The sequence below is a fragment of the Fusarium phalaenopsidis genome (genome assembly GCF_050370095.1).
Source record: "Fusarium phalaenopsidis strain FUZ10S chromosome Unknown contig_32302, whole genome shotgun sequence".
NCBI classification, from domain to species: Eukaryota; Fungi; Ascomycota; class Sordariomycetes; order Hypocreales; family Nectriaceae; genus Fusarium; species Fusarium phalaenopsidis.
This window is the reverse complement of record NW_028145405.1, coordinates 5,903,366-5,920,910: the sequence shown is the minus strand read 5'-3', so window position 1 is coordinate 5,920,910 and position 17,545 is coordinate 5,903,366. Positions and strand designations below refer to the sequence as shown.

The following is a 17,545-nucleotide window of genomic DNA, read 5'->3' as shown; positions in this document are numbered from 1 at the left end:
TCGAACACTTGGTCTGCGGGAGGATGAAACAGTCTGGGGTAGATCCCGTTCAGCTGCCGTAGTGCCCGCAATCCCTGTTCACCTGGTTAGCGACGGTTAACTGCCAAGGATGATTGGTGGTCTGTTCTGCAGTTGTTCAGCTCGAGCAATGTCACGAATGTCACCTCTCATCCTCATGTTCTATCACAAGACTACGCAAGTTGTCGAAATCAGGTGTCTTGATTCACTACCTAACTCCTCCACTATACATCACATCACTTCCAAGATACTATCACACCTCTGTCGAAACCAGTCTCCAACCATGCTGCTGAAGATCAAAGCATGCGGGTACCACTCAGAAATGCCTTGACATTAGCCATCGTCTTGGTAGCATGGCGAACCTTGGAAGCATTGCCAGGGTCGGCGACGAAGACCGGAGCCGGAGCTGGGACAATTCGCTTCTGTGAGGGAGAAGGTTGCGTCTTGACGGAACGTTCGACTGACTCCTCGGGGGTCTTTGGAGCCCATCGGCTCGACTTCAGTCCGACGACTGAGTCTACACTGGCGATTCCTGGGCGAGGAATGTTAGTTAACCGGAACACTGTTAGTATGGCGTGTTGGGTGTCCTTACCAGTAGGGGACGCACTGGACTTGCGTGAGACCCTGTCCTTGGGGCTGTTGGTCGCAACCTGGGAGGTCCATCCGTTGTCGACAGTGTCGTGGCTCATGGAGTGAGACTTGCTGACAGACTCATCGTTGGTCTTGGGCGTGACGGGTCGCTCGTCGGTGTGCTTGGCCTGGACGTTGACAGCGGAGATGGAGGGTTGGCGAGGCATTTCTGGTTGAAGGTGGAAGGGACAGGTGCTCGCACCGCCCCAAAGGTCTTGCAGCATAGCCGAGTGTTTCTTGCTGACAAAATCATCCGTGGGATCGATGGGAATGCGCTGCAGGAGGGGTGACTCGATGATTTGTTTGGCACCTCGTCGGTCGCCAACGTTGTCTTCGCGAGTAGTACACTCGGCGCAGCGGATCTTTTCGACGGCAGAAAGGTCAACACCGCAGGTACTGATGTTCTTCTCGATGGTGCCACAAGTGCCAAAAAAGCACACACAAGCACCTCGAGCGCGGTCGCAAACATGGCGACGCTCCGCGACCATGTGTAGTTGCCCACAGGTAAAGGAGAGCGAGGGTGCCTTGGAGGGGGCGCAGAGAGCGATGGTGATGAATTCTTGACACATCTTGACGACGATGATGGGAGATGTCTGATGTGATCTGTTGGGGAAGGGAAGACAAGAGGGTAGAGGGATGGGAAGGGATAGGTGCTTGGGGCGCAAGATCTTTTGATGGTTGGTTGTGAGTGTGAAGATGAAAGGATATCGTGTTGGTGAAGGAAGAAGGAAGGAAAGAGGGAGAAGAGGCGGGAAGAGAGGTGAATATATAGCTGAGGGGGATCCTAAGGCTTAGGGGCAAGGAGTGGATGCAGAGGAGCAACTGGCAAACACCGGCACCCCCGCGGCGATGACGAAAATACCCTAATCGGGAAGACAGTAGGGAAGTCAATAGGCTTGATGAATAGATAGAGTGAATTCACCTATTTGGGCGTGCCCTGTCAACCGAAAAATCACCTAATCGGGGAGTGTCGCCGCAACTTGGGGAGATGCCGCCTGGAGTTGAGTCGCCTCACAACAACCTCAGAATGTAAATATCACTATTGTTTGTAGGCCCCGCTAAGCCATGTTGGGAGAATTTCCAACGACAATAGAAGTCCATGCCCATTCTTCTCTACCTAGGTACCTAACCAAGAAGTATCACCTTGCCCTCCGATCGGATGCACGATTTGGTGAGCACCGAATCCAACACTTGGCCAACACCTCGCCGTTCATAAATGCCATCCTTCTCCACTACATGCATGATCCAGAAGATATTCCAATCATCGTCGTCATCTACTGGCGCTTGTGGCTTGGGGAGAGCCGACCCTGCTATGGGTTCTTTGGAGTATGCGATGATGAGGCACTCCACCTCGACGCCGGCCGTGTGCAAGGCGATGTTATCTACATGTAGGGAGCCTACGAGCTCGCCATCCGAGGCGAAGAGAGATGACCCTTTCACCCACTGTAGCGGACGCTTATGACGAGGCAGCGCCTTCGATGAGGGATCCTGCCTCAGCTCCAAAGCAGGTGGAGGACCAGTGATGAGGCGAATGGATAAGGCCCTGAACAGGATGACAGGATATATGGGAAATGCTCTGTTTTCGGTCAGCACCTTTCGAGTAGCTCAAGTCAGTGGGGAGATTCTAACGGAAGTTTAGGGATTGGCACTTTATGCTCTTCTCGGATCGATTCCATCGCCCTCTTTACATCGCGAACTCGAGCGTCAAAAGGTTCGTCATCGCCATCGGCCACAATCTCTCGTACCTCAGAAGCAGGTGTATCCCTAAACTCGTAATCCAGTTCGTCTCCCTCGCGCCTCACAGTCGTAGGCCCAGACAGCTCTCGTGCCTTGCAGTTGCGCGATTCTGCAGTGACGGTTAGCAGGGTACAGCCACTGAGGAGTCTGCACTTACTGGATGCGCGATAGGTGACCCAAGAGATCAAGGCCAGCCAAACTAGATCATGCTTGACGTGGTAAGCCCACCAGTCGACCTCGGCTTGGCTGTTGATCACGTCGTCCGAGTAGATGCCTCCGCCTCCAATCTTTTGACCGTATCGCTTACCCTGGGTGAAGCACGGGAGGGGAAATAATAGAGACCAGGCTGAACGTCTGGCCAGAAGAAATGAATTCTGGAGATATCGCGACTGTTTGAGAAATCCCACGGTCTCGTCGGTGAGCGCGTGCGCGTATCGGTCGGTGAATCGCTCCATTCGGCTCGGCTCGTCATATTCATCAATGCTATCGACCTCGTTTACAGATCCCTTTCTCGTCCAAACATGCCACTGGATGAAAGTTCTTTTCTGAATCCAGTGGAAAAGCCTTTCGGCTGCCTGGCTGTTATGTTCTGGCCCTTGACGAGTTTCGGGCGCCCAGGCAATCGGGCCCGACCAGCCTGCCCAAGAGTAACTTGCAAATCCAGGTCGTCGTCGTAATGTGCCGTCCATGGATAGAAAGAGAAGCGCTGAATTGAGATAGTTTGCGGGAAGCCCGTCGGCATACCACGATGTCAATTCGCCTCCGAGCTGTCGTAGAATGCCAGAGAGCGCCCGAAGAGCGTCACCGTCATGTTCAGGTGTACGGTCCGAGTAATCTTCACACAACTTTTGATAGACATCCCACGCAGCCAGATTACCAGCTCCAGGGCTTGCGACCCGCAAGATACAGTCATCATCCGGGTCTAGCCATTTCTCTTGAAGATCGGCGGCAGTCTCCTCGCACCAGTTGGCTTGCGTACATCGGAAATACACCTGGTTGTTGACGAAGATGAGGGTTCGCCGAGGAAGAACGAGCTCTTGCAGTCTCCACCCCTGGTGACTGTATGCGCTATTTTGCAGATACCAGTACATGCTGTGGGTGACGGCGATCTTCATCTTCGAATTGAGCTGAGCAATGTGCTGGGAGGGTTGCCTTGAGCCAGGCCTGACTCCAGGAATGCCTGATTGCACATCTGTTCCTGATGCAACCACAATCGCAAAATGTGATCCTCGAAGAATCGAGTTCATTATTTCGATCCCACCTTTCATGTCCCGTGGGTGGTCCTGAATGAGGCAGAGTGCGTCCACCCACAGGTACCTTTCGCCCAGCGATCGCACAAGCTCCATGGCATCGGTTATTGCCCGCGGGAGCTCTGGGCCAATTTTATCCAAGGCACCGGGTGTCTGGAGAAAGTCGAGATTGCATTGGAGGAGCTCGAAGACGGGCGCTTGATCCCGGACGCAACTCAACGTCACGTATCGGGTACCAAGTGGCATGTACCTGACGCACTTGGTTTCAAGGTCCAGCAGTCGAAAGTTGGATGTTTTCTCCTCATTTATTGATAAAGTTTTGTACTCTATGTCCTTCTGATCTGCGCGTTAGACGAAGTGTGTCGAATCGGGGTGTATCTTGTTGCTTACTACTTCGGTGGGCACCACTTGGCTTGGGATCGGCGTGAACTCGATGTCTCTCTGAAAGAGATTTCTATGAGTCTAAATGATATGAAAGTGTTTGGAAATTGGAGTGCTTACCAGGAACAGAGGGAGGTGGAAGCAAGAGTCTCCGTGCTTCTCCTCACATTGCCGCAGCCATGAACGAACAAGCGATGTTGAAACCTGTTCTTCTTTAACCATTCTCGCGACATAAGGGCCCTGTTCCGGTCCGATTTCCCCAGTGCCATTTTCAGCGAACAATATTCTTGTTCCGTACAGCGAAGGATGTGAAACTCGAAGGCAGTGTTCTCTTGGGCGAATGGTGATCCGGACTTGCTCAACTTGGGGGGTCTCGAGTCCTAATTCCTCAGCAGCAGGGGTAACAACTACCTTGTTAAACACTTTCAGTATTATCTGACAGAAATAACAACCTTTCCTCTGCTGGATCTCATCAAGTGTGCCTAGCAGGTAGCCATTGGCATCAATACCAAGCGCACTTTTCAATTCATCATGAGTGGGCACCTTGCCATCGGAGGCACCAATTTCCCGAAGAGCCTGACAGAAATCCGTGCACTGAACCATGGAAATATCATTTTCACAGGCTCCCATCGTGTTGCGAATTCCCATGGTTTCGTTCTGGGTTGGTAGAGTGAGGATGTGAGGTCAGATTTGTCGTCTGACTTGCTGACAGCATTTGTGAGCGGGGAACCAAGCTTCAGAGAACGCTGGTCCACCTGTGCTGACAACAGACCGAAGCGATCCTACCTAGGCAGACCGAAAATGCTGTTCTGGTCCAGGTTACCGCGTTTTACGGCATTGGGCATTAAGATAATTAGATGTTGAACTATGTTCTTTGTCAGTGTGGCTGATACTCTCGTCAAGAGGCTGTTCTGTGCTGTAAAGCTCCGAACACGACAGGACCACCACATTGTAAAAGGAACGGAAACGGCAGAGGCCTTTGTCTCATGGTGAGAAGATCGACACCTCCACGCGTGTGGGAGCTGAGATGAATGCTAGTAGTTTAAGGGGCGGTTCATCTCGCTTGGACAAAGTCAATGTCTGTGAGAGCTAAGCTTAGGAAAATACACTGCAGCCTCCTGGATATTGGATCTTCTATGGAAACTATGGTATATCTGGGCACTGGGATGGGGATAGCTTAAGGGACGTCGACTCTTCAATCCAGAAGTCCAGGTTAGATACGACCACCCAAACCTCATCCTTGAGACGGCGTCTGCTTTTTCAACAGCGGCATAAGCCCCGAAAGAGTTCAAATTATAAACCTAGTTATTACACAGGCAAGAGTGCGAAGACTTACTTTGAAAATCTTTGCTTTAACGGAAAAGAGCAAGATGAGAGTCTCAGGGGGCTTACTCACGGAAGTAGTTAAACCAAATACCCAGTAATCCAAGACCCGTGTTCATCTTTCGGCACGTTTCATTCACGTGCAAGTGCTCTGAGACAATCGCGGCACATCCTTCCAGAAACGGGCGCATCCGCCGCCGCTCAAAGTGTCGTTAGTCCTCAACGTGTGGTGTGACAGTGGCAGTTCCAAGACGTCACAGTATGACTTACTATGGAGAATATTTTTTCGAAAGGGTCAAAGAACACACCGATCAACAACTCGCGCCTTGGCTACTTGGCAAAGTGGCTAAACAAACAGGCAGCAAAATTAAATCTGTAGACCAAGACACGCTCGCATGAGCCAAGTCGGGGTAAACTGGAGTTGATCCACTGTTGGTTCTGGGCATAAAATTTTTGCAGGTCAGGCGTGCTTCTCTGTGCTGGGCAATTATGGTGGTATATCTAGACTCTGCTGAATTGGCATTTGCAATGAGACCATCCGCTTTGTTCTGGTTGCCCAATTCAAGCGTAGGTGGTGTTCACACGCATCAATCTGATGCCAGCCCGGCAATGAAACAAGAAAGAAGAAAAGGTTCGGCATCTCCGCGATCATCCTTATTCCCTCCCAAGCCCGTTCACACCAGAAACCACCGTTTGACGTCAGGCTCATGAAGGCGGTTGTGAGATGGTGACGCACGCCCAGGCAACGCCAAGAGGGCAGTCCTCGCGTGAGTGCTAACCATTTAAGCTTAACTGGCTTGGCGGATAGGTTGCGGGCGCCACTCCCGGCTAACCGACGTGGTAGATCTTCTTGTCGATCATTTGCTGGTGGGCGATCTGACGTCGTTGGATCTACGGGTGAGGGTGAGGCTCTTTTTCTCAGCTGGGAGTCTGAATTGAGTTTTGAGAGTCGGAAATATTTAATTTGTGTCTATCATGGCGGGAAACACGTAAGAGGATGGCTATATTCGAAGGTAGGATATTTTGATTGACTTTACGACAACTAGACAGCCAAGATGTTCAATGTTTTACTTGCATGAGCCTGCCGCGTAATTATCACAGTCGGGCAACTCACCTCACACAACAAACCCACAAATCCAAGGCAACAGAATTAAACCAACAACTCCTGCAGTTCATCACATCTTGGAACAACGTCATACCTCGGATTGCCCAGACTGGGATTCACCGAAGTTTCAGCCGTCGACAGCCAAAGAGAGCGACGCTCGTACTCGACGATCAATCTTGGCGGGAATCCACCAACCCTTTTTTCTCCACACGAGCCAACATCCCTTCCAAACGCCCGATTTATGTGAAGGGGAGGCGGTTCTTTTTGTTGATGGGCGATGGGATTGCGTATAATAACTGGGTCGTGTCCATCATTTTTTGACTTGACAGAGATTCTGGAGTTGGCTGCTCATCATCTTGTTACGCCTGGGGCCCCAGATTTACCCCAGACTCCTTGTGTCATTGGTATAAAGGTCAAAGCCCTTACCAAGTCTTTACTTCAAGTCTTTATTGTCATCATTGTTCCGCCGGCACAATGCCGCCTCCACGAGTAGATGATGAAGCTCCCTTCCAGGAGTACGGGGACAACAGTCACCGAAACTCCAGCAGCAATGGCACCCACGACGAAAAGATGGCGACCGGCGAGCGCCGGGCGTCTACAGCTGCCCTCCTGCGCAATCCTTTGGTAGGGTTGAGCCGAGACCAGGTCCTAGCTGATGTTGATGCCTTTGTTGAGGAGAAGGGTCTCCAGGAGCACCGCGAGGATTTCCGCAAGGGAGCTCTCGTCGCGCAGGTTAACAACCAGGCTGGCGCCTTTGAGCAGATTGATATGCTCACCGAAGAAGAGAAGGCGGTCCTTCGAAAAGAAGAGACTCACCGTTGGCACCAGCCTTTTGCACTTTATTTTCTCTGTACTCTCTGTGCGGGATCAGCTATTGTGCAAGGTATGGATCAGACGACCGTAAACGGAGCCCAGGTATGTTCCTCCCACGCATCCATTCATCGTAATGGTCTAACAAAACAAAGGAATTCTACTTTATAGAGTTCGACATCAATAATGTTTGGATGAAGGGATTCACTAATGGAGCTCCCTACCTCTGCTCTGCCCTCATCGGATGCTGGACCAGTCCCATCCTCAACAAGTGGACTGGACGTCGGGGAACAATTTTCATCTCGTGCCTCATGTCTACTGTTACCGGCTTCTGGATGGCTGCTTCTACATCGTAAGTTGTCTTTGTCTTGGTCAGAGGGCTATTCTCTAACCGGTTACTAGACTTGGAAACTTTCTTGCTGCTCGCTTCATGCTCGGTTTTGCCGTTGGTGCCAAGTCTAGCACTACCCCCGTGTACTCGGCAGAGTCTACGCCCAAGAACATCCGCGGCGCACTCACAATGATGTGGCAGGCAAGTTTAATCCCGCCCAGTATCAATTACTCCCACTAACTCGTATCTACAGATGTGGACTGCTTTTGGTATTGCGCTCGGCTTCATCGTCTGCGTCGCATTCCAAAACGTCACAATCATCGGCGGTGAAACATCACCCTGGCGCTGGATGATGGCATCAACCTCAGTCCCCCCTCTCATCGTAATGCTTCAAGTCTACTTCTGCCCCGAGAGTCCCCGCTGGTACATGGAAAAGGGTCGCTTTGACAAGGCCTACCGGTCAGTGAGGCGACTGCGCTTCTCTGGTGTGCAGGCTGCACGAGACATGTACTATGCCTACAAGCTGCTTGAGATTGAGCGTGGTGAGCGAGAGGGACGAAATTTGCTCAAGGAGTTCTTTACTGTTCGTCGTAACCGACGCGCTGCTCAGAGTGCGTGGTTCACAATGGTAGGTTTACTGAACAAGCTTCCTTTGTTCGACATTTTCTAACATTACTCGCTCCAGTTTATGCAGCAGTTCTGTGGTGTGAACGTCATTGCATACTACTCAACTAGAATCTTCCAAAACGCCAGCTACACTCTGTCCGAGGCTCTCCTCGTGTCTATGGGCGGCGGTATCATCAACTTCCTCTTTGCTATTCCTGCAATCTACACGATTGATACCTTTGGCCGTCGCAACCTGCTACTGGTCACTTTCCCTCTCATGGCAGCCTGCCTCTTCTTCACCGCCGGGACATTCAAGATCGACGAGGGCAACGACTACAGTCAAGCCCGAATTGGTTGCATCACCACGGGACTGTATCTATTCATGGCTGTCTACTCGCCCGGTCTAGGCCCAGTACCCTTCACGTACAGTGCCGAAGCATTCCCTCTTCACGTACGAGACATTGGCATGGCCTCTAGCACCGCGATAACTTGGGGATTCAACTTCATCATCAGCCTCACATGGCCACCCCTGACGGAGAAAATCACAGACACGGGGGGTTTCTGTTGGTACGGAGCGTGGAACGTCTTTGGCTGGGTCTTCTGCTACTTCTTCCTCCCAGAGACAAAGAACCTGACTCTGGAAGAACTCGACAACGTGTTCAATGTCACCAACCGAGAACATGCCAGGTACTACACCAGGAAGCTTCCCTGGTATTTGAAAAAGTACCTCCTCCGCCAAGATGTCCCACCTTTCCCTCCCCTGTACGAGTTTGCGGCCAACGATGGGTATTATCCTAATGAGAAGCCGTCTACACGCCACACAGAGAACTACACCGCCAGGACAAACTCTGAGGATGATCAGGTCCTGGCTGGGCGCAAGTAGATGCCGTCCGGGGCTCAAAGGCTGGCCACCAGCAATGTGTTCTCGCATGAGTTCTGACATGTATTTGTATCAATGAGGGCCGGTGGGTTAAAATGCCCCGGCCAGGAGGATCGTCCTTTGGACTGACGCTTTCTCGAGGTTGGTTCATTGACTCACGGAGTTATTGCATGTACTCTGGGATAAATAATTATGATATTGAATGAGACAAGTCATTACGACTTCTACCGCTCCTTATTTCAGTTGATCAATCATCGTAAAATCAAAGCTGGCTTCGTAAAGATTGATTGCAATTCCGTTGGTCACGCCTGCGTCTGGAATTTTGTATAGCACTAAAATGAGAAGAGCGCACACACCTGAAAAGTCCAGCAGGGTTTGAATAATTCCATTTTCCACAGTTCTTTGTTACCTGTGCTTGTTGGACCACCGTTGAAGGCTGTGTTGGGAAGGATGAGGCTATGCAAGAGGGTACATGGCGGAGCAAGCGGTGGAACAACGTACAAGAGCTACGATTTTTGTAGAGGTAAATGATATGAATTAAATGACAGCCTTTTATCTAAACTGCCTAAACAAATAATTGGTCCATCGATTGTCAGTGTACGCTGATGCATCATAGAGCTAAGTGGGCTCACAGCGTCGGCTCATGAATCTCCCGAGATCGCTAAACCTGGGCGCTTACTACTCAAGGGACTGTATCGTGAAATGCCACTTGGGGGCGAATCAAGGTGATTGATCTGCTGTAGCGTGAAACCAGGCGGCTGCAGGTTGGCCGAGGGCAGCAGTAGCAGGGATCTTTCAGCTGCGTGAATCCTTCAACAGCACTGCCTGTCAGACATGTCGTACAACCTTGAGAACCGACTCAGAGAACTTCTGGTCTTAAAATACTCTATCTAGCTCCTGCAAATTGCACACGATTGTACAAGAATCTCTCAGCTCCCGTGTGTGAGATCCACCACCATCCACCACCTCATCTCAGCGTCTGAGACCTGCGTCGTCTCATGGCTCAACTAATCCGAAAACCCAGCTGATGAATAACCAACCTCCTCAAATTTCATCAATGGCACCTCTTAAAGTGTCGGTCGACATTGCCGAATCTGAGAGAGCTCCGGAGGTTTCAACTCCATTTCTACCTGATGGGGAGACCAAGCAAAACACAACATTAATACGAATTTGCGACTGGCCTCGAAATACCGTACACCTCGTCAAGCAGGCATTTCAGCAAGCATGGCGCGATCTTCGAGATGCGAAACCGGAAAATTGGTACGCTCTGCGGTGGCTAGCATTTCTCTCTGTCTTGTGGAGTTGCGCGTTGATTGTCCTCATCGTTTGCTTTGCTCTGCTCTCTGCTGGCAAGTTTGGCTTCGAGGACAGCTCATGCCATCTAGATGGCGAGTTTAGTCCTTTTCGCAATAGCTTCAACTGGTGGGCGCTTAAGGGGACGTTTCAGATCACGTTGAAGGTCGGGAATTTTGATTTTGCGACGGCAAAGATTATCGACGTAATATGGGATCTCGTGAGTCTTGGACTGAAATTTGGGCTTGAGAACGGCTGATAGCTGATATTCTGTAGGTGGTTGGTCGAGGAGGGCAGACAATGCTGGCTTTGATATCATGGCGGGCATTCTCCGACTACCTTGCCGTTTCCATCATAACCAAGCCTGCTACCTACACAACTGTGTGGCTTTTGAGATTTCAGACAGACCCATCCTTTGTCTCCATAATGAGCCTCCTACATCAATTTGTCTTCCGGCGGGGCTTGGCTTCGAGAACTGCCATGTCCTCCATGGTCGCAGCAGCTCTGCTGATTCTAGCTTTTCCCACCGTTGCCAGTTCGATGACCGGATACACGACCGTTAATAAAGCTTACATAGAGGTACCGGAGACAGGACTCATTGAGTTTTCAGCAACGTATCCAGCGGCATATGTCATCCACGACGGTTCAAGGATCGGCCTGCAGGACGAATACCTAGTGCGTCTGGGGGACTGTATGCGACCCCTGTGGATAGTCCAAAAGATATAAGCTGACCCTGAATAGATTCTTCTGGGGACCCGATGATAGATGACGATTCATACCTTCCAGAATCCTATTGTCGGGACTGGGAAACAAAAGAAAAAGCAGGACGGGGATGCTCACTGCAATACGACGTTGCAAACCGTAAGACTCGCCAGCAAGATCATTCCTCCCAATCTGACCCGAGAGAATAGATGTTCAAGAATATGGATGGTCTGCAACGAGGAATAAAGATGACCGCAGTAACGTCACCTTCAACAGCACATTGCAACTTCGAGGCGGGCCACTCAACATATCGCCTTATTTCATACCTTATTCGCTCATGTTTTACTACAACTGGTCTGACCCAGACTCGAAGGCATCAATTAGCCAGGCAAAGGACAAGAAGAGGCTTGTGTACGACGTTTCTGGGAAACCGTTTAATCTCACGGCATTAGAGAAAGCAGGCAACTGTTCACCAGTTCCAGATGTAAGTTCTCCAGCCAAACGATGACTGTCAAAGCTCATGTGCTGTGCCACAGAGATTTCAATGGGGCTTCTCGTTCCTTCAAGTTCTTGCTCTATCGATATTTCTCCTACTCTGGACCTTTGGCATCGCCATCATGTGGACGAAAGCCCACATGACGCTGAAGTTGAACGGGTGCTCTACACATTCAGCAGGATGGAAGTCGCTTCTCGAATATGCGAGCGCCATAGAAGCCGAACTCAAAGAAGCTGGTATCGACTACCGGAGTCTCGACGATGACCAACTTGACGAGAAGATTCAATCCGTCCTTCATGGTGGATCGATCTCGTCTTCGGATATCTTACCCAAAGGGATCTATAGCCTACGGCATGACGCGGGCCAGGACATACTTGCCTTCTTGCCTCATGTTACGCAATGGATAGGCAGAGAAAAGTGGTGGTTTCTCGCCCTCATCTTTTGGCTACCGGCCTGCCTCGTCAGGACCAAGTACAAGTCCTCTCTTGATGAGGCGGCGTCGATGGGCATCTACGGAGCGTTCATGGCTGCGTTTGGGGCAGTGGTTGCGTCCAGTGCAGGCGTTAACGCGAAGCAGAGATTAGTACTGTTCTTGTGTTTTGGACTTATTTCTGTCTTGTTTTATGTCGCTGTTTACTTGCTTTGCATGATACCTGGTATTCTGGTCGGGGTTCGAGCGGCGCAGTTTGGATCAAAGACGGGGAGCAAGATTGTCTTGTTCTCTTTGCCCTTCATTATCAACCTTATCGTAGTTCTAGTGTGTTTTCTTCGATAAGTTGAACAAAATTGTCAAGATGGTTGTCGATCGCACCATCCGAGCCTCGGTCTTGATTACACCATGTTTCGAGGACCTTCCCCCATCGGTCTTTTTTAACACCCATCAAAACCCCTGCTCGGACAGGTGAATAATCTAAAAACTCGGATTTTGCTGAGGCATGTTTAACTTGAATTCCGACTATCGATGTCGAAAACCGGTGCGGAGGAACTCATCTCCGGCGGACGAGGCGACGGACGAGGCAGCGGAGCAATAACCCGCCGACTCATGGTCGCTGCTTTGGGTAAATAGTACCTTCGGGGACGGGCCTCGGCACGATTTTAATGGTCGGAACGTGTCTTTTGATCCGTAATTCCATCTTAAATATCAATAAATATTGTCTCAGGTTTTCGGTTTCGAACAAGGCCTCGTCATTTGTGATCTAGCTTCTATACCAACGCACAATCGTCATGGCGCAATCACCACTCTCCCAGCCCCTAACGCTGCCCTGCGGCTTGACCTTGCCAAATCGACTAATTAAGGCAGCCCTCGCCGAGCAAATGGCCGACTCTCAAACGCTTCCCACAACGGCTCAATTCTCTCGAACGTACAACACATGGGCAGAAGGCGGTTGGGGCATGATCATGACGGGCAACGTCCACGTCGACGAAAAGTTCCTCGGAGACCCCAATGGCACGGCTATGAACGGAAGCATCGCAGAGGAAAAGGTAATTGCGGCGTATAAGGGGTTGGCTGATACTTGTCGTCGGGCAGGGACACCGGCCCTCTTGCAGATCAATCACCCTGGTCGACAGTCGCCGCTAGGAGCTGGAACAAAGTCATTTTGGACCAAGAATCTTGCTCCGAGTGCTGTGCCTTTGGACCTGGGTTCAGATTTGCTGTCGAGGTTGGCGAGCTGTGTCGTCTTTGGCACGCCCAAGGAGATGACCCTCGAAGACATCGAAACAGTCATCCAGCGATTCGCCAACGCTGCAAGGATTGCCGCTGCCGCTGGCTTCGACGGAGTGGAAATCCATGCTGCCCATGGATACCTGCTTGCACAGTTCCTATCAGCCAAGACTAACATCCGAACCGATGCTTATGGCGGATCAGCGATAGCCAGAGCAAAGATTGCCGTCGACATCATCAAGGCTGTTCGGGCCGTCGTCCCTGCAAACTTTTGCGTTGGCCTCAAGTTTAACTCTGCGGATCATCAGTCACCCGCTGAGCTGGAAGAATGTCTTGAGCAGACTGCTTTCATCGCCGAAGCTGGCCTGGACTTTTTGGAGGTCAGCGGAGGAAGTTACGAGAACCCAACAGTAAGATTCACTCTTCCGAGTCTAGAACAAACGAGTTTGAAGCTGACACATATCGCAGATGATTATGGGAACCGAGGAAGTTGCCAAGTCAGAAAAGACAGCGGCACGGGAGTCCTTCTTCCTAGAGTTTGCCCGCGAGATGAGAGCTAAGCTTCCAGACATGCCACTCATGGTAACAGGAGGCTTCCGCACTCGCTTGGGCATGGAAGCAGCTCTGAAAGAAGGGGTCTGCGACCTCATCGGCATCGGAAGACCATCGGTGCTAAACCCTTCCCTTCCAGTCAACACCATCTTGAATGCCGAGGTCAGCGACGAGGACGCCAAGGTGTACGCGCGCAGAGTACATGCCCCTAAGCTTCTGAAGAAATTTGCACCAAGATCAGTTGGTGCAGGCGTTGAAAGCGTAAGTTGATAAGTCCTTAAGTTGGGAGTAGTGCTGACTCTGGTTTAGGCTTGGTATAATAAGCAGATGCAACAGATGGGGAGAAAGTGAGGGAGAGGTTGAGCCCTATTAAGAAGTAACCATTTCATATGTCCTGCAATATTAGAACTATATAATTAGAAGCTGGAGCCTAAATTCGTTTACAAATGAGCACGAGGAATTCAAACGATTGCTGAGTTATGTTCGCAATGAAGTTGCACTCAATATGTACCTATTTAGTCATGTTTGGCCTTTGTCGCGAGATGTCTCCTGAGTGGCAACAGAAGTCGTACTCTTCCTGTTGACTAACTTCAGTAGGCGTAAAAGAGCCTCTCCTCATTGTTCTCCCGTCTGATCTTGCGATTCTCACGAATCAACATCCACCTCATAAGCCAAGCCAACAACGCCGAAGCAGCGGAAAACGCGGCACTACTCGACATGGCAATGGTATACCTAGGTTCATCCGACTTGGGCCACAGGTACTGCAAGAGTTAGCCTCGGCTCTGTAAATGCAACTTTGAAACTTACAGGCGTGTAAATGGGACTCAGCGAGGCGATGGTGTTAACTATAGCTAATGAGATGGCCTTCTTTTCCTTGGTTTGGCCGCATGTGCTAGAGACCCAACCGAGGATAACGCTGTTGCAGGCGTAGACGCCGCTTGCAAAGGCGCACATTGCAAAGTAGCGAGCGCCTACGTTCATGGTGGTGCAAGCAAGGATGAAGCCAAAGACAGCAATGACTTTGGCCACAGTGATGTGCCAAGTTCTCTCGTTCATTCGACCTATTCAACCGTTAGCGTGATGGCCTCTTGCGTCGGATCGTCAAAACCTACCAGAGTTGGCAGCCCACGCAATGCACACAATTCCCGAGATGATGTACGGCGGGCATGTCAAAGCAAGAGTAACATTCCGACCAAATCCCAACGTGCCCACAATAGTTGGAAAAAAGTTCTTGAAATTGCTGGCAGCCATATGAAAATGTTGCATGAAGATGAGAACCCAGAGCCGAGGATCTCGACAGGCGTCGATGAGGCCAGCCCAAGTTGTCGTGTTTGTCTTGATCTGCACCGTGTCGGCCGCGACTCGTGAGTGGGCTAGTTCTCTTTCCTCCTCGGAGAGCCAGCGTGTATTGATAGGTTCGTCTGGGAGGATCCACGCCGACATGACCGAGATGACAAAGGTGATTATGCCCTGAAGGATGAAGAGCCATCGCCAGCCAGAAAGGCCAGCTACGCCGCTCATCTCAAAGACTCCTATGGCAATGAGCCCGGCAAATGCCGTTCCGCAGATGTTGGCGGTGAAGAGGATCGAGATTCGGGTGGCAATTTCCTTGCGTGTATAGAAAATCGAGAGCATGTAGAGGGCGCCGGGGTAAAAGGGGGCTTCGGTGATGCCGAGGAAGAAACGCGTGAGGAGGAGACCCTTGAAGTCCTTTGCGATGGCGGTGAGGGTGCTGACGACAGCCCAGAGTGCCATGGCTCCGGACATGAAGAGGGAAGGTCGAAGACGGGTCATGAGCATGTCTGAGATAGGTCAACGAGGGTACGGTTATGGGAAGAACGGGTGACGAACTGGATGGAATCTGTCCGAGGATATATCCCACAAAGAGGATAGAAACACACGTCTGATACTCTGTGGAAGAGAGGTTGAGCTCTTCCTCAAGGTTATCCAGCCGAGCGACGGTGATGGCATTCCGGTCGAGGTAGTTGAACCAATACATGATCCAGAGCATGGGGAGGATGACCCAATCCAGCTTTCGAACAAGTCTAATCTCGGCAGGATTAGTCTTGCTGCGAGCGCCTGTGCCATCTCTCGCTGCAGAAGCATGACTCTCATGCTTCTCCAGATGATGACACTGGCCCTTCTCCTCGTCACGGGCCATTTTGTCAGCGCGTGGAGCCTCAGACATGTTGATGTGTGTTTGTGATGCAATAGAGGGTGTAGAAGAAGTGGTGAGCTTGATGAGAAACTCTCCATGATGGAGAGGCGAGTCGTCTTGATATAAGCCTCGAGAAGCAGCCAGTGGCCATATCCAGAGTCCAGATTACCCCGGACTACCCCGCGTTGCGCTAGCGATGCCGGCTGGGCCAAGATGGTCCCCGACTGGGAACAAGGTTTACGCACTTTGGCTTGCTAGTCACGCTCCATGTAGGTTGCCCAGAGCTTGGCTCGGTTTTGAGGCGTTGGGAGGGATTGCCTGAGCCAAAGCACCAGGCTATCTGCTCAATAAACCAAATAGAATGGCCTTGAAGGCTCCAAAGGACAGATTGAATATCTTGTGCGAACATGCCGAGGGAGCTTACTGTCTAAGCAGCATACGAAAGGGGTTTCAAGACATGGACAACGTCACGCAGATCAGTCCCATCTCCTCGCCCATGAATCTAGACTAGACTGTAGCCCCTGCAATATTACCCCCTTCCGACAAGAATCCAATTAAGCGCCATCGTATGAGCCGTGGTTGCCGTTGGAGCTGTTCCGGCTAAGGGCGGGCTCATCCGGACCGGGGTGGATATGGATGGCCCGAAGAGCATACCGGCTGAGAGAGGTGTGTTGACCAAGCCATTTCCCCGAACTTGCCATTGGATACTATCTGCTAGCTCAGTTATCTCATCGAGGGCCAGGCTTCGACTATAACAAAGAACACATCATTGGCATTGGATACGTAGTTCATGGGTCATGAGCATGAGGTGGATTGGATGAATTATCCCAAGACGGCTAAGAGAAGCTCTCTCCCTGCCGCCCAAAGTCAAACTACTCCGGGCCCAGACCAGGGAGGCTCCAGAGGAAGTTGAGAGAATCAATGTCCAACCCCAGGGACAGCTGATCACACCCTCCTCCAAATGGTGCGATGCTAGAATCAAACGGAAGCGAGACCCAAGTGTCCCCCGCGTCAAAGCCCACGAAGCCGAGGTCATCTTCAGATGTGCTCATGGTTGCCATGTACCCTTCTGCCCCCTCCGTTTCGTTCTCTCCAGCACCGTTGGAAAGCAGAGTCCGAGCATGTTGCTCACCAGCACCTTGTCCTCGGCTCGCAGTAAGATGAGCCCGGAACTGGGCGGTATGCTTCTCTATCAGGGCTGCATATCTCAATGCAAAATCCATGTCATCGGGAGGGGATGAATTCAGCGTAGAAGTGCACTGATCCAAGACATACAAAGCATCGTTCACATCAGTGTGTGTAGAGCCGACACTTAACGCCTTGAGGAGAAACACAGACGAGCTAATGACGCTGATCTTTACGCGGGCAGGCGCGTAGGGAAGCTGGGTCTTGAAATCACTCATGGTTGCGATACGGAGGACTTTTTTGCTGTCCGAGATGACTTCCTGCAGGAACCTGGCATCCCTGGGAGTTATAAACGCGGATAGAACCTCGTCTGGGTCTGTGTTGGCGGTTGCGAAGCCGGCGGATGAAGCTCGTGCGACTACTGCTTGAATCGAAATGGCGCCTGTGCAAGCCTTGAGGTGATGGTACTCGATCAGAAGGGAGTC

General features: G+C 51.1%; 6 protein-coding genes across 6 annotated transcripts; 2 read left to right on the top strand and 4 right to left on the bottom strand.

Moving 5' to 3' along the window:
• Positions 1–314: 314 nt before the first annotated feature.
• LRP88_09197 (uncharacterized protein) lies at positions 315–1,217 on the bottom strand (the record flags this gene model as incomplete). The annotated part of the gene is made up of 2 exons (XM_083245687.1): positions 315–550; positions 611–1,217. 2 exons carry the CDS (start codon positions 1,215–1,217, stop codon positions 315–317), a joined length of 843 nt encoding a protein of 280 aa, XP_083100181.1.
• A 556-nt stretch (positions 1,218–1,773) lies between these two features.
• LRP88_09196 (uncharacterized protein) lies at positions 1,774–3,500 on the bottom strand (the record flags this gene model as incomplete). The annotated part of the gene is made up of 3 exons (XM_083245686.1): positions 1,774–2,224; positions 2,278–2,494; positions 2,543–3,500. 3 exons carry the CDS (start codon positions 3,498–3,500, stop codon positions 1,774–1,776), a joined length of 1,626 nt encoding a protein of 541 aa, XP_083100180.1.
• A 3,418-nt stretch (positions 3,501–6,918) lies between these two features.
• Positions 6,919–9,074, top strand: LRP88_09195 (and other transporter-domain-containing protein; the record flags this gene model as incomplete). The annotated part of the gene is made up of 5 exons (XM_083245685.1): positions 6,919–7,359; positions 7,410–7,606; positions 7,657–7,699; positions 7,839–8,213; positions 8,271–9,074. The coding sequence occupies 5 exons, from the start codon at positions 6,919–6,921 to the stop codon at positions 9,072–9,074; spliced, it is 1,860 nt and encodes a 619-aa protein (XP_083100179.1).
• A 3,712-nt stretch (positions 9,075–12,786) lies between these two features.
• Positions 12,787–14,128, top strand: LRP88_09194 (NADH:flavin oxidoreductase/NADH oxidase family protein; the record flags this gene model as incomplete). Its single annotated transcript, XM_083245684.1, has 3 exons — positions 12,787–13,635; positions 13,694–14,038; positions 14,087–14,128. 3 exons carry the CDS (start codon positions 12,787–12,789, stop codon positions 14,126–14,128), a joined length of 1,236 nt encoding a protein of 411 aa, XP_083100178.1.
• Positions 14,129–14,367: 239 nt separating this feature from the next.
• On the bottom strand, positions 14,368–15,965 carry LRP88_09193 (major facilitator superfamily domain-containing protein; the record flags this gene model as incomplete). The annotated part of the gene is made up of 4 exons (XM_083245683.1): positions 14,368–14,538; positions 14,624–14,838; positions 14,890–15,579; positions 15,629–15,965. The coding sequence occupies 4 exons, from the start codon at positions 15,963–15,965 to the stop codon at positions 14,368–14,370; spliced, it is 1,413 nt and encodes a 470-aa protein (XP_083100177.1).
• An 842-nt stretch (positions 15,966–16,807) lies between these two features.
• On the bottom strand, positions 16,808–17,338 carry LRP88_09192 (uncharacterized protein; the record flags this gene model as incomplete). Its single annotated transcript, XM_083245682.1, has 1 exon — positions 16,808–17,338. One exon carries the CDS (start codon positions 17,336–17,338, stop codon positions 16,808–16,810), a length of 531 nt encoding a protein of 176 aa, XP_083100176.1.
• Positions 17,339–17,545: the final 207 nt, after the last annotated feature.